Raw genomic sequence first — 16,475 nt, forward strand, 5'->3', positions numbered from 1 at the left:
AATAAAAGGAAACTCTTATCAGTGCTTAGGCAGGAGTAGACTAGGAGACATAATGAAGTGGCCAGAAGCTTACCCCTGTGCCTGGAGCCACTGCTTTGGTATGGATGCTAGGGGGGTTGTGTGGACAGCTTAGTTGCTGAGAGCAGCACTGTTATTGCAGTGAGATTTCTTTTAAAATGATGAGTAACTCCTGCTAAAATTGTGAACAAAACAAAGTCTGTTTCTCTACAGTGCTAGAATGCAGGTCAAGTCTTGGCTGGGTGGAATTGTGGAGGCATTGCAGGTTATTTGGCACCCGCATTTCCAGCATCTAGGGTGTGGTACTGCCTGTGGTAAGAACCTCAGGCTCCTGCCACCTGCTTGTTCTATGGATGAAGAGACTGAAGAGTCTGGGGTTAAAGGCCTAATAGGGACCAGAAACCAAGACCCTTACAATAGGTCTTCTCAGTTGCCTCCTGGTTGCCTTCCTCCCTGCCAAGGAGTCAGTGGGAAGAGCAGAAGCTGTGAGATGGGAGGCCTGGGTATTGGTGGGTCCTAGCTCCGTCGACCACTTAAACCTCTCTGAGCATCAGCTTTATTTCATTTTAAAATTATGTTTATAGTTTTAAAATTCTGAAGCAATCTCAGATTTACAGAAAAGGCACAAATGCAGTACAAGGAGCCTTCCCTCACCCCTGAACCATTTGTGAGTAAATTGCCAGCCTGATGCTCCATCATCCCAGAATATTATTTAGTGTGCATTTCCTAGAAACAAGAACATTCTCCTGTACAACCACACCACAGCCACCAAAACCAGGAAATTCACACTGATTTGCTGCTGCTTCATAATCCTCAGACCCTCATTAAGTTGTGCAAGTGTCTTGATGTCATTTTAGCAAAAGGGCCCAGTGGGGAATCACACGGTGCGGCGAGTTGACACATGTCTTTAGTCTCCTGCACTCTGTGGGCAGTTTCTCAGGCTTTCCCTGACTCCCATGGCCTGAACGCTACTTTGTTGAATACAGGCCAGTTATTTTGTAAGTGCTCCTCATTGAGGTTTGTCTGATGTTGGCATGATTATATTCAAGAGGTGCCTCTTTGACAGGATGGCCACAGGAGCAATGCCATGTCCTTCCCATTGTCAGTTTTATTTTCAGTGTGATCATAAGAAAAACTGGGCTCCTTTATTGCACCCTCCCCACAGGCCAGCACTGGGCTCAGTGCTTTACCTGCATGATTTCATTTAGTTCTCCTCTGGGGTATGTTCCGTTACAACCTCTGTTCTAGAGATGAGCAAACTGGCTCAGGGAGCATAAATAACTTGCCCAGCTTAAATAAAATTCTGAGATGAACCAAGACTTGAACTCCTGTGTTCTAGCTTCACAATTGCTGAACATATTGACTATTGTCAAAGAAAACCGTAGCCAGACACTAAAGAGATAAAGACAGATTTTAATCAGAAACTATTGCAATAAGAGAAAAGAGACTTCAGGATAGAACTAAGCTCAATCCTAAACACAACAAGGACAAGTGGGGACTTACAGTCAAAGAGCAGAGTTGCAGGAGCACAGTTAGAAAATTACTAATGGAGACATCAAGGGTTGAGGGACTCTTGCCAAACAAACCTAACAGGATTCTTGCCAAAGGCAGGCCAGGTGATTAGATACAAGGATGGGGTTGATTCTTGCTAAAACTAGACTTTTCAGTTCCATTAGAGACCTCCATGGCACCTCCAGGACTAGAAGGCAGATCCCTCCTCTTACCCCATCTCCACCCGTTGTCTCTCTCCCAGAGAGGTGGGTCTCACTTCACCGTGAGCTTCCCAAGTGGCATAACTGTTCTTTTACTTTCTCACCTGCAACCAAGGACCTGGGACCCCTGTCCTTCCACTTCACTTGTGGTGGTGGGGGTTGATTGAGATGACAGATGGAAAAGAGCTTTGCAAAGTGCCCTGTGAAGGTAGAAGATTCTACAGGCTGCCCTTTTGGCTGGCTCCCAGGCACAGTCCGTTGGGGAGTGCCCGTTACATGAAGATGTAGTTAGTTACCATCCCCCGGGTGAGCAGACCAGTTGGTGGGAGCTGGCCGGGTTAGGGGGAGGGTGATGCCAAGGAGGCTGTTGCCATGGTGACTTGGTGGTAGCCCTTCCCAACCTCCCTTAACTGAACCCCTGCAGCCAGGTTTCCAAAGCACTGCTTTCCAGCACATTGGAAAGCTATTTCCACCTCTGTGAAACCTGGATCGTGTCTGACAGCTGAAACCCAGCCTCTCAGAAGACCCCAGAAAGTCCTTCATCAAGCCAAGCCTGGGGAGTGAGACTCTGGCTTCCCAGAGCAGACAGGCAAGCCTGGCTGCATCTGTGAGGATGTGCAGTGACACAGAGCCAGCTGTGGGGAGTGACATGCGGCGAGTGCTCCTTTCTTTGTTTCTCTCTGATTTATCCCAGTTGTGCTCATAAAGGTGATTTGATTTTGTGGCCATTTTAAACAATGAGCAGTTCAGTCTTATTCGCCCCATGATTACAGCTCAGCTTCTGACTGTAATTGATGTTAGCCAGGCTGGCTAATGTAATATCTTATGAAGATTGGCTCATTAATTGACTGTAGAGATGTCACCCACACACTGGAGGTATTAACAGTCACAGGCCTTAGGTAGTGCTGACTCAGCAATGGCGGGACTGCAGATTTCTGTTCCTTCTGTTAGGATGAAGTCCCAACAGTGGGATTACTAGGTTATAGGGTACAGATATCTTTATGGGTCTTGATGTGTTTTGCTAAATATTTTACCCAAATGTTGTACCAGATTTTAATGTTACTAGCCATTTACGAATGTTCTCACTTGCCTACTGTCCTACCAGCATTTGATTTATTAACTCCATTTTGGGGGGCTAATTTATAACTATAAAATGGTATACTATTGCCTTACATTGCATTTGGGGGGTTTGAGTGGTTTATTTTGCATATCTTTGATTACTAATCTATTACTAACTATTTAATATGTTGGTTTATTATTTGTTTTTCCTCCTATGTATTGTCTGTTTATATCCTTGGCTCCTTTCTGCTGAGGTTTTTTTGTTTGTTTGTTTGTTTGTTTTAGCAGCTTTATTGTCACCAAGGAGCCACAGGGACACAGGGACATGCATAGACACAGTTCCCAGTCAAGAGCGAGATAGCTCACCCCCTCAGGACTCTGCTGTGGAAGGTTGTGGAGAGAGGCCAGGAAGGAGGTCAGGAAGGTCATTTTTGAGAGCTCAGCTGCATGCATTCATTAAGTCCTTTTTTTATTTTTTTTGAGAAGGAGTCTCGCTCTGTCGCCCAGGCTGGAGTGCAGTGGCACGGCCTCGGCTCACTGCAACCTCCGCCTCCTGGGTTCCTGCCTCAGCCTCCTGAGTAGCTGGGACTACAGGCACCCGCCACCATGCCTGGCTAATTTTTTGTATTTATAGTAGAGATGGGGTTTCACCGTATTAACCAGGATGGTCTCGATCTCCTGACCTCTTGATCTGCCTGCCTCGGCCTCCCAAAGTGCTGGGATTACAGGCGTGAACCACCGTGCCCGGCCATCTATTCCTTTGTTTGAGAAAAAGAAGAGACAGTTCCATTTTCTCTAATCCTTAACTCTGGTGTCTGGACGAGTGGCTGCAGAGTGGATGCAGAGATGAGCACAGTGTGATGCTGCCCTCAGGTTGCTGATGATCTCAAGGAGGCTGCACCAGCGTCTCCCTGCCGACATGAGCTGCTCGTGCTGGCGCCACGTGAGTGGTGCTACTTGCAAGTGTATTGGGGGCCCAGAGGACAGAAAGATCCATGTGGGCTGAGGCAGTCAGGGTGTGGGGGATGGTCCTGAAGAATGGGTAAGATTTAGCCAGAAGGAGAGACCTGAAAGCCTTGCTAGGTGGGGGAAAGTGTCCGCCAAGCACTGGGGACAGGAACTTTTACGGTGTTTGTGGGACAATGAGGAGGTGAATCAGGCTGGAGCACATGGTTCCCATGGGAGCTGGGGCCACTCTAGGAGAGGGAGGAACAGTGGCTCATGCTATGAGCAACCTGGGCCAGGCCAGGTGCAGGTTACCCTGAGTGGGCACAGAAGGCTTTCTGGTGGTGGGAGCATGAGAAGACAGAGTGGGTACAAGGTGGACAGCTCTGCAGCGAGGCCGAGCCGGTGCTCTTGGCTTGCAGGTTCTGCATCCAGTGATACTGGCTGCTGGGCACTGTCAGGCTGTATAACTGGTCTGGGGCATGCTCTGTAGGCTGGTCTTGGTAGAGCCTGAAACTGCCCCATCTGGCTACATAGCCCTAAAGACAACACCTAGCAACATGGAGTGACAGGGACGTGCAGTCTTCTTGAACTTAAATTGGATTAGTGATTGTGTGTTAATGGGTTCCTGTCTGTTGGGTATGTCACACAGGAAAAAAAGGCTGGGTAACATTTCTCTGTGTGTTGATCATTTCCTTATTTATAAAGTAAGTCTGTAGAGCTTAGTCTAAGAGGAGACCACTCTACACTGTTGCTGTTTTCTGAGCATTTCTGCATCATCTGTAGGAGCCTTAATTTCATATACTGCCTGGTGTTTGTCTTGGAGGGTTTCTTGTGGGTAGGTCTCATCTCCTTAGTGAGACAGCAAGCTCTGAGGATAGGGAAGTAGCAGGCTTCTTCCCAGAATCCCAGCAGGGCAGGACCACAGGGTGTGGACACCGTAAGTGGTCAGGATACCCCTGTTGCTTGGTTATGAGCCATCTTCCAAGTATTTCATCCTTCAACTTCACTGAACTCCCCTGAGGCTGGAAGCGTGAAGTGCTAGGGTGGACCGTGAGCCAGGGAGCTTGGGTTCACATCCAGCTCTGCCGTCCTCTCACTGTGCAGCCTTGAGCCGGTCATTTTACTCTCCTGTGCCTCAGTTTCCCCAGCTGTACAATGAGACAGCCATTGAAAATGGAGGTAAGGGTATTTCAGATTCTTTTCCATGTTCATGCTTTCTTCACATACTCCTGTGACTTTCTAGGGATGTGAATCCTAGCCCTGTGACTAGATATACTGAAATGTCCCAGGGGATAGGGAAGAGGACCTTTGTCCCCTCTGCACCTTCCTTCTGCTCTGCCTGCATCCACAGATGCTAAGCTGGCGCCAGTTCAAGGTATTCTGTGCAAGGAATGCCCAGGCCAGACCTGCCTCTCCCATTTGGTACAGAAAATAGATCTTAATGATGATGTGGAAGATTCAGAGTGCTCACATACCCAAAATGCCTTTCCGTGACCACCACGTCCTGCTTAATGGGGTATTTGGGGAGCCCGCAGAGCCTGAGCTGATGCCACCTGGCACTTGCTTCATAAGAAGCAGGGACAGTGAGAGCTTAGGGTCTATTTGGGAGCCTAGTGTCCATGCTGTGAAGATGTTCTGTGATGCACGGAGTGACTCAGAGGAGAGTATTCCAGGCAGAGCTGTTGGGTGGGGGTCCAGGGTGGGAATCTGAGGTATCCTTCAGATGAACTCTTATTTTATACAACATCATCCTATGCAAACAACTCTCTCTGGAGCCAGTGACTTAGTGCCATCTTTCCCACATAGTTCTGGCAGCGCCAAGCCATTATTATGCACCATGGCAATAATCATCACCATGATAATAACAACAGTCCATTTGTTCTGTCTCTTAACTTGGAAATAAATAAGACAGCTGATCCAGTGTGAGCTCCAGCTCTAGTCTATCTGCCCCATCATCACTTAATAGCGATCACGGAGCCCCTGTGTGCACACGGCGCCCTGCCCAGCACTCGAGATATTAAATCCACCTAGAAGCAGAGTATAATAATGCTGACCCCGCAGGGATGTTCCAAGAATTAATTCCTGTGGGCTCTCCATTCCGCTTTTCTCCAACACATTCAATCTTAGGAACCCAAGAGTTGGTGACATTTATCCCATGAATTAAAACATTCTGCTGTTGCCCCTGGAACTCTTCATTACAATCCTGAGTCAATCAATGGCAGAGAGGAATACTATTTATTAGTTAAGTGGCTGCTATTGAATTCTTAATTCAAGTGGCTTTTAATTCAGTGTTTTCCTTGCTGCCCTTCATTTTGCCCTTGCTCATACAAATTTGCCCATTAAAGCCTGGTGTGGGGCCATGCTGATGCCTTTTATCTTGATTTTGTTGTGTTTTATTTTCTGGAGAATGGTTTTCAGTGGAGGAGAAGGCAAGACACTCGGAGTAGACAGGGAGGCCAGATCGCCAGGCCTAGGGCAGGCTTTGCTACCGTCTGCTGGGAGGAAGTGGGCGGGCTAGAAGGATCGAGGGCATCAAAATGGCTTTTCAGATAAGGTCTTACAGGGAACGTGGCCTTCACTGGTGTCTTGTGCTTTGGTTTTGTCAACTCAAAAACTTTACTACCAGTTCTTGCACCAGATATGAGTCACAGAGCTAGTAGGTGGGATGCATAGACCGTCTCCCTGACCAGAAGGGGGCTCTTGAGTGGTGGCTGATGCAGTTTGCCTTGATCTGCTGCATCTCCAGGAGGTTACCCAGGCTGATCACAGCCACTCCTTGGTGTAGCACATGTTGTTTTCAACAGCTTTACTGGGATATAACTGAATTACAGTAAATTGCATATGGTTAAAGTGGACAATTTGCTAAGTTTAGACTTACGCATACACCTATGACATCATCACCACATCAAAATAATAGACATTCCTTCACCCCAAAAGTTTCCTGTGTCCCCTTGTGATCATACCCTCCCACTCCTAGTACCCAGGTGGAAGGGGACGCTCAGTGACAGATCTTCTCTGTCATTACAGATTATTTGCATTTTCTGGAATTTTATATAAATAGGCTTACACAGCATATAATCTTTTTATGCAGTTTATCTCACTCAACATAGTTATTTTGAGATTAATACAAGTTGTTGCATGTATCAATAGTTCATTCATTTTTATTACTGAGCCGTATTCCATGGTTGTTTATCCATTTACCTATTGATAGACATTTGGGCTGTTTCCAGTTTTGGGCTATTACAAATAAAGTTTCTATGAACATTCACGTACGAGTCTATGTGGATACATTTTCATTTCTCTTGGACACATACCTAGGAAGGGAATGATGAGACTGTGTGGTAGTATATCTTTAACTCGTTAAGAAACTGCCAAACTGCTTACCAAAATAGTTGTGCCATTTTCCATTCCTATCAGTGATATAGGAGAGTTCTAGTTGGTCTGTATCATCCTCGACATTGGTATTTGCAGTCTTCTTGTTTTCACCATTCTAATTGTTGTGGAGGGATATATCATTGTGGTTTTGATTTTCATGTCCTTTATAACTAATGACACAGAACATTTTTCATGTGCTTATTTGCCATTCTTATATATATATTTTTTTTGGTAAAGTTCTGTTCAAATCTTCTGCCCATTTGAGGGACAGTTGTTTGATTTCTTATTGTTGAGCTTTGGGAGTTGTATACTCCAGATATGTGGGTTGCGTATTTCTCACCTTCTGCAGTTTATCTTTTCATTCTCTTCATGGTGTCTTACAAGGACCAAAGTTCTAAATTTTTATGAAGTCCAATTTTTCAGTTTTTTTCTCTTTTATGTACAGTGCAGTTTGTGTCATATCTAAGATATTATTGCCTAACTGAAGGTCAGAAAGATTTTTCTCTTGTTTTTGTACAAAAATTCCATAGTTTTAGGTTTTAATTAAGTTTGAGTTTATTTTGTGTATGGTACAAGGTATATATTTAGCTTTTTTGCAAAAGAATATCTCATTGTTTCATCAAAATTTGTTGAAAAGACTATCCTTTTCCCATTGAATTGCTTTTACACTCTTGTCAAAAATCAGTTGTTTGCAGCTGGGCACGGTGGCTCACGCCTGTAATCCCAGCACTTTGAGAGGCTGAGGTGAGCAGACTATTTTGCTCAGTAGTTCAAAGCCAGCCTGGGCAACATGGTGAAACCTCGTCTCTACTAAAAATACAAAAATTAGCCAGGTGTGGTGGCATGCGCCTGTAGTCCCAGCTACTTGGGAGGCTGAGGCCTGAGAATCGCTTGAACCTGGGAGGTAGAGGTTGCAGTGAGCTGAGATCGTGTCACTGCACTCCACCCTGGGCAACAGAGCAAGACTCAGTGTCCAAAAACAAAAACAAAAAAAACCCGGCCAGGCACGGTGGCTCACACCTGTAATCCCAGCACTTTGGGAGGCTGAGGCGGGTGGATCACCTGAGGTCAGGAGTATGAGACCAGCCTGGCCAACATAGCAAAACCCATCTCTACTAAAAATACAAAATTAGTGGAGCGTGGTAGTGTGCGCCTGTAGTCCCAGTTACTTAGAAGGCTGAGGCAGGGAGAATTGCTTGAACCTGGGAGGCGGAGGTTGCAGTGAGCCAAGATCATGCCATTATACTCCAGCCTGAGTGACAGAGCGAGACTCCGTCTCAAAAAAAAAAGAAAAAAAAACCAAAAAGTGTGCTGGGATTTTGATTGGGATCGCATTAAATCTGCAGATCAACTTGGGGGATAATTGACATATCAGCAGTCTTCCAACCTATGAACATGGTGTATCTCTCCATTTATTTAGATCTTTAATTTTCTGGCACTATTTATAGTTCTTAAAACAGATTTTGCACATCTATTGTATTTATTACTGAGCATTTCATATACTTTGGTGTTATTGTCAGTAGCTTTTCTTATTTCAATTTCCTATTGTTGCTAGTAAGTAGGAATACAATTAATATTTATATATTGATCTTACACGTCGCAAACGTGGTACAACTCTCTTACTAGTTCTAGTAGCTTTTGGGGAATTTCACTGTATTTTCTACATAGATAATCATGGTGTCTGTGAATAAGGGCAGTCTTACTTCTGCTCCAATCTAGATGCTTTTTACTTCTTTTCTTATTGCAGTTGCTAGAACATTCAGGACAATGTCGAATAGGAGTAGTTAGAGTGGATAGCCTTGACTTTTTTTCTGATCTTAGAAGAAAAACATTCAGTTGTTCATCATTAAATATGATGTTAGCTATAGGTTTGTTTGTACATGTTAGTAGGTTGAAGAAGTTTCTTTCTATTCCAAGCTTACTTTTGTTTTCTGTTTTTTTTTCCCTAGAGATGGGGTCTTGCTCTGTCACTCAGGCTGGAGTACAGTGGTGCAATCATAGCTCACTGTAGCCTTGAACTCCTGGGCTCAAGTGATCCTCCTGCCTCAGCCTCTTACGTAGGTGGGATTATAGGTGCAAGCTACCATGTCCAGCTGATATTTATTGATACTTTTTTTTTCTTAATCAGAAATGGATGTTTGATTTTGTCAAATGCTTTTTGGATGATCCTAGTTTTTTTTTTTTTTTTTTTTTTCAGCTTGTTAATATGATGCCTTACACTGATTTTCAAATGTTAAACCAACCTTTCAATCCTGAGATAAATACCACTTAGTCATGATATTTTATCCTTTCAAAATATTGTCAAATTCTATTTGCTGAAATTTCATTTACAATTTCTGTATCTTGTTCACGAAGGATATTAGTCTGTAGTTTTCTTTTCTTGTAATGTTTTTGTCTGGCTTTGGTATCAGGGTAATGCTGCCTCATGGAGTGAGTTGGGAAATATTCCCTTCCCTTCAGTTTTCCAGAAGAGTTCATGTAGAATTAGTATAATTTCTTCTTTAAATGGTAGAATTTACCATTTAGACTAGTGAAGCCAGCTGGGTCTAAAATTTTCTTTATGGAAAAGTTTTTAACTACATATTTAATTACCTTAATGATATATGGCTTTAAAGGCTATCTCTTTATTGTTTAGTTTTTGGTTCCAGTTTTTCAAAGCTCTGTTATTGGGTATATAGTAGTTTCCAATTGTTATGTCCTCCTCCTGATGAATTGATCCTTTTATCATTATGAAGTTTTCTCTTTATTCCTGGTAATGTTTTTACTCTGAAATCTACTTTGTCTGACACTAATATAACTAGTCTAGCTTTCTTTTCATTAGTATTAGCTTGGTATATATTTTTGATCCTTTTATTTTCATATTTTTTATATTTAAAGTAGGTTTCAGTTTATAGTTGGGTCTTTCTTTATACCCAATCTAACAACCTGTGCCGTTTTTGTTTTTTTTTGTTTTTTGTTTTTTTGTTTTTGAGACAGAGTCTCGCTCTGTCACCCAGGCTGGAGTGCAGTGGCCGGATCTCAGCTCACTGCAAGCTCCGCCTCCTGGGTTTACGCCATTCTCCTGCCTCAGCCTCCTCAGTAGCTGGGACTACAGCCGCCCGCCACCTCGCCCGGCTAGTTTTTTGTATTTTTTAGTAGAGACGGGGTTTCATCGTATTAGCCAGGATGGTCTCGATTTCCTGACCTCGTGATCCGCCTGTCTCAGCCTCCCAAAGTGCTGGGATTACAGGCTTGAGCCACCGCGCCCGGCCCAACCTGTGCCTTTTAATTATAATGTTTAGACCACTTATGTTTAATGTGATTATCATCTTTCTATTTGTTTTCTATTCATCTCATCTCTTATTTGTTCAATTTTTCCTCTTTTTCTGCCTTCTTTTGGACCGAATATTTTTGTGATTCCCTTTTATCTCCTTTGTTAACTACCTGTATTTCCTATATTTGTTTTACCAGTATTACCTCAGGTTGCTCTCAGGTTTATAATACGTATCTGTAATGTCAAAGTCTACTTTCAAATGATATTATACTGCTTCGTGAATAGTATACAAACCTTACAATAGTACATTTTCATTTCTTTCCTTTTGACCTTAATGATAATGTCGTCATACATTTTACATTTACATATGTTATAAACCCCATATTATATTGTTATTATTTTTGTATAATTCTCTTTTAAAATACAGATATAAATGCAAATGCCATTTCTAAAGCTATCATTGCTTTGTCTAGATCCATATTTCCACCTGGCATCATTTTCATTGTGCTTGAAGAATGCCCTTTAGCACTTCTTATAATATGGGCCTTCTGGCTATTATTTTTTTTTTTTAGCTTTTGTATGTATGAAAAAGTCTTTATTTTACCCTTGCTTTAGAAAGGCATTTTCACTGTGTAGAAAATTCCACGTTGACAATTTTTTCTTTCAGTATTTTAAAGATACTGCTCCCCTGTCTTTTTGCCTACATTATTTTGTATGAGAAATCTGCTGTAATCCCTGTACTTTTTTCTGCATGTAATGTGTCTTCCCCTCCACTCACCCTGGTTGCTTTTAAGATTATGTCTTTATTATTGGTTTCGAACAATTTGATTATGACATGTCTTGGTATGCTTTCTTCATATTTCTTATGTTTCTGTTTTCTTGAGCTTCTTGGAACTGTGGGTTTATAGTTTTTTAAAAAAATCAAGTTTAGTAACATTTTGGCTATTCTCTTTTCAAACACTTTTTTCCTGTCCTCCAACTCTCTCCTTTCCTCTGGAGACTTTAATTACACATAGAACAAGCTGCTTGAAATTGTCCCCACAGTGCACTTTTGCTCTGTACATTTTTAAAACTCTTTTTTTCTCTGTGTGTTTCTTTTTGGATAGCCTCTATTACTATGTATTCAAATTCCTTATTCTCTTTTGGAAAATAGGGGAGGGTGGAGGGAACAAAATCTTATCTGCTGTTATTGGATTCTATCCAGTGTATTTTCATCTGAAAAAGACAAAATTACAACACATCTGATTTAAAGATGTTAATTGGCTTTTATTTTCCATCTAGAATTGGGCGACACTTCATTCTACAAAATAGAATGAGTGTTCTGATGAGCTGAGCAGGAGTGGTTGGCTTTATAGACAGAAGGGCCCAGGAAAGAGAACCAAATAACAAAAGCAGATTGGTCATTTCAAAGTTACTTTTCTTGTAAAGGTTAAAGCAGAGAGGACTTTCTTATAATGCTGGCTAAAACTTCCCTATTTGGAGATTTGACTATTATCTCTCTCTCTCTCTCTCTCTCAATTTCTTGGAAGGTCAGATAAACAACTTTGTTTCAGCTTGGTGCTGTGGAACTTCAGTGTGAGTGACTCCATTTTGGTTTGGTCTGTTGGGCCTACTGCAGGAGCTCAGTCCAAACCAATGGCCTCTTAGAAATTTTATTTAACACATTCTAAATATTGTAGTTTTCATCTCTAGACGTTTTATTTAGTCTTTTTATATCTTACTTTTTATGTCTTAACTTTTTGAACTATGAAATACAGTTATAAGAACTTTTTCATTGTCTTTCTCTGCTAATTCTAAGTTCTGGGTCAGTTTGGATTGATTGGCTTTCTCTCCTTAATAGGGCCATATTTTACAGCTCCTTTGCATATCTGGTAATTTTGTATTGAATGTCAGACATTGTGAATTTTATCCTGTGTGCTGGACATGCTTGTATCCCTTTAAATTTTTTCTAGCTTTATTAAAGGGCTCAATTAAGATATTTGAAATAGTTTGACCCTGTTGGACCTTGTTCATAAGATTGTTAGGTGGGACTAGATTCATATGTAGTCTAGGACAGTATTAAGATCTTTCTCAGTACTTTAGCTCTGTGAATTGTGAGATTTTCAAGTCTGGCCAGTGGGAACAACATTATTCCTGATCCAAGTGAGCATCATAAACAAACCATAATAGGTTCATTGCCTGATATGCATGGCAAGTCAGTACACTGAGATACCGGATTGCAGCAGGGAAAGGTTTAATCATAGGGCTGCTGAATGAGGAGATGGGCAGAAACCTCAAATCTACCTCCCCAAGAAGTTTAGGACTAGGATTTTTAAGGGCTTTGGAATGGGCTGAAGTGTGGAGATTGTTGATTGGTCAAAGAACGCTGGGTGAAGTTGAAGCCGTATCCTTGTCTGGCGTAAATACACGGGGTTGGTTGTCTTGCATCAAGAAGATTAACGACATGGACACACATACACATGGAGTGGGTTAAGGAGCGGAACGTTTAATAAGCAGAAGAAAGGAGAGAGGAGGGTAGTTCCCTCTCTCTTGTGAGAGAGGTGTCCGAAAAAGGGAAGAGTGGCGACCGCAGCAGATTTTATAGGCAGGCTTGAGGAGGCAGAGCCTGATTTACATAGGGCCCACAGATTGGTTCAACCATGTGTGATGTTTACATAGCGCAGCGGGGGTGGGAGAAGGCTGATCACCCCACTCTGATCTTATTATGCAAATAGGCTTTCCAGTTGGCCAGGGCCATCTTGTCTGCTCCTTACTATACACGTGGCTGGCAAGGGAGAAGGGAAGATGGAGCCGCCATTTAGAACTTGCCTATTCCCGGGTAGTATTTTGCTGCCGGCAATCATGCATGTAAGCTTCCAGCTTTCTTATCTATGTCTGCAACTTGATTTTACAGGCTGCTATTTGTTAGAAAATGGTTTGGGGGCTGCTTTTCATTAAAAAGCAAAACCTTACCAAGAACTCCCATACCCTCATTATCTGCCTAAGTAATTTCTTCTTAACTCCTCTATCAGAGTCATGGGACAAGGTGATGAAGAAATTGTATTCTCATGAGATTCACTTCTTCTATGGGGGTCTTCAAGCTGGTTGGCATTAGGTGTTTTGCTGGAATTTAGGATCTAAAAAACAACTTAAGCAATTTCTGAGATCCTACTTATTGGAATAATGGGGGTGCAAGTGGTCAGTATCTAGTGCTACTGTGACTTTCAGTTACAAGGAAGTAGGTCAAAGCACAGCCTGACTAATGCTTAATTATAACTGTATTTCTGTCCAGAATTCTTGTTAACCCTATGAGGGTTACTTCAGTACTATTTCTTTTACCCCTTTTTGGGTGGTTCTTTTCCTGGCTTTGGGTATTTTCCTGACATGTTTGCACTAATCAGTACTCTGATGATGACTTGAGGGGAGCCCTCTACAGATCTTTGAAGTTCTTTCTCTCTCTTCTCTCTGGTGCTCTGTCCTATGAACTTTAACTGCCTTGATCTCTCTGGACGCTCAACTCTGTCTCTTCAACTCAGGAAGAATGCTAGTGCCTCAGTTCCCCCTTCCTGCTCTGTGGCCTACACACTCTCTCAAGGCTATAGTTTGGGCAATTGAGCTCACATTATTTTTTCTCATCTCTCAGGCGTCACTGTCTTTCAGTGCCTCATGTCTGGTGTCTTGAAAACTGTTGTTTCACCTATATTGTCTAGTATTTTTATTTTTCCAGGCGCGAGGGTAAATCCAGTCTTTGTTTCTCTACCTTGGCTGAAAGCCAGGGTCTGCCCTGGATGTTTATTTTTTTAAGTATTTTTAAAGGTATTTATTTTACCTTGACTAGATCCCTGGCACATGAGGGATTTTTTTTCTTTTTCTCTCTTGTTTTCAACCCCTATTCCACCATAACCCCATCAGTTTTGGAGCCCTGGAAGGCTCTGTCTATTCACCCACACAAATCTGAGTGAATCCTATCCATCCCTAAAGGGCCAGCTCAGGGCACTGCTCCAGCAGCCTTTGCACTGCTGTAAGTCCAAGCACATCTGTTTCCCCTCCTCTCTACTCTGTAGGTCTATGCAGTCTTTTCAATACTGACTTTGTATATGTATGTTTTCCTCTAAACTGATAGATCGTTAAGGAAAACACTGGGGTTCATCATCTCCCTACATATCACCTTAAGAGGCAGTCACCTCAAATCTCTACATTCATCATAGAAACAGAAATTCCATTAATAAATGTCAGGGACTGCCTCCTTAACCTTGGTGCTCTATTTCCCTCCCACTTTCAGCATTCTGGCTTATTCCATGGGTGGAGGAGGAAGCCAGGTTGGCTTGGTGGGAGGGGAATGGCATCAGTGTGAGGTCATGCCACATCATCCAGAATGCCAGCTCCACACCACAGTGACACATTGCAGGATTGAGCAATGCAGCTGGAGGAAAGAGAGGGAGACCCGTGTCACTTAGACTACAAACAAAAGGGGGGCAAGTGCAAATACAAAGCAAGGACCTGGCGGGAAGTGGCAGGTGCACCTGGGCGCATACCACCAGTGCCTGCAGGGAGTGAAGGCAGTGAGAGAGGAGCCATGCCCCATGAGGGATTTTTTTTTTTAAATTATTATTTAAGAATGAGGAAACTGAGGCCCAGGGAGAGGAAGTAACTTTTCCAATCACAAAAAAAGAGTCAGTGGCAAGAAGGAGAACTAAGATATCTTTAGGCCCAAATGTACTTGCCATTGTGTTTTACTGTCCGCACAAGTTATCCCAACTCACAGTACCTTCACAATGCACTATTCTCTCCATAGTGCTGTGAAGAACTGGAACCTGCAGGAAGGTGGATAAACTTTCCCCAAGCCACACAGGTAAAAACATGTTTCAATCCCTGGGATGAGTCCGAAGCCAGTAGTGCTTTATAACGCAGCCTCCCAGTAAGTGCTGGGAGTACTCCCAGTAAGTGCTGCTTTTTTCAATTCTTTTAAAAAGTTTATTTGTTCTTTCATTAATTTATTCTCTTAACAAACATTTATTGGCTGGGCGTGGTGGCTCAAGCCTGTAATCCCAGCACTTTGGGAGGCCGAGATGGGCGGATCGTGAGGTCAGGAGATCGAGACCATCCTGGCTAACACGGTGAAACCCCTCTCTACTAAAAAACACAAAAAAGTAGCCGGGTGAGGTGGCGGGCGCCTGTAGTCCCAGCTACTCGGGAGGCTGAGGCAGGAGAATGGCGTAAACCCGGGAGGTGGAACTTGCAGTGAGCTGAGATCCAGCCACTGCACCCCAGCCTGGGCGACAGAGCAAGACTCCGTCTCAAAAAAAAAAAAAAAGAAAAAAAACAAACATTTATTGATTACCTTTTCTTTATCAGTCACAATATTAAGTGCTAGATGAAAATATGGGTAAAAACAAATGAAGTGGTGTCATTGTCTGGGGTAAATAACCAAGGTTTGTCATCTCACACCAGAGAAATTGAAGGCGCGGACACACAAGAAGTGAGTTTAAGAGCAGAGGTTTAATAGGCAAAAGAAAGAGAGAATAGCTCTCTCTCCTGCAGAGAGAGAGAGGGGCACCTGAGTGGGTCTTCCAGTTCCGTGGTGAAATGCATGGGGTTTTATGGACAAGCTTCAGGAGGTGGTGTCTGATTCACATAGGGCCCGAGAGATTGGTCAGAACAGGTGTGACATTTGCATAGTCCATGAAGAAGCTGGCCATCCAACCCTGATCTTTTAGTATGCAGATGGGTTCTTTACCTGGCCAGCACCATATTGTCTGTTCCTTACTGTACACATGGTTGGCAAAGAAAAGGGAAGATGGAGCCGCCATGTTGAACATGCCTAGCTCCAGGTAGCCTTTTCCTACTGGCACAGCTGCTGGCATTCACCCGTGCAAGATTCTAGCTTGCCTTTTCAGGCTGCAGCTTGATTTTTCAGGCTGCTCTTTGTTGGAAATGATTTGGGGGCTGCTTTTTGTTAAAAGGAAAGCCTTACTGAAGACTTTTTTACCCTCGCTATCTGCCTAAATCATTTCTTTTAAGATCCTGCATCACAAGTGTGGTCCTTACTTTCCAGGGTCCCTCCCCTAGTACGAATGTTAGAACTAAGACTACAAATAAATGCTATCAGCTATTTTATATGCTATAATAGG

General features: G+C 42.9%; 2 protein-coding genes across 7 annotated transcripts in view; one reads left to right on the forward strand and one right to left on the reverse strand.

Moving 5' to 3' along the window:
* The window catches only part of ZBTB7C (zinc finger and BTB domain containing 7C), a 384,618-nt gene that overhangs the window by 143,641 nt on the left and 224,502 nt on the right, over positions 1 to 16,475 (forward strand). The window lies entirely within an intron of this gene.
* ZBTB7C-AS2 (ZBTB7C antisense RNA 2) lies at positions 14,490 to 15,137 on the reverse strand. The gene is given in 1 exon segment (XM_028838135.2): positions 14,490 to 15,137. A coding segment is annotated over 1 exon segment (546 nt). The 3' UTR covers positions 14,490 to 14,591.

This window comes from Macaca mulatta, chromosome 18 (genome assembly GCF_049350105.2).
Source record: "Macaca mulatta isolate MMU2019108-1 chromosome 18, T2T-MMU8v2.0, whole genome shotgun sequence".
Classification (NCBI taxonomy): Eukaryota; Metazoa; Chordata; class Mammalia; order Primates; family Cercopithecidae; genus Macaca; species Macaca mulatta.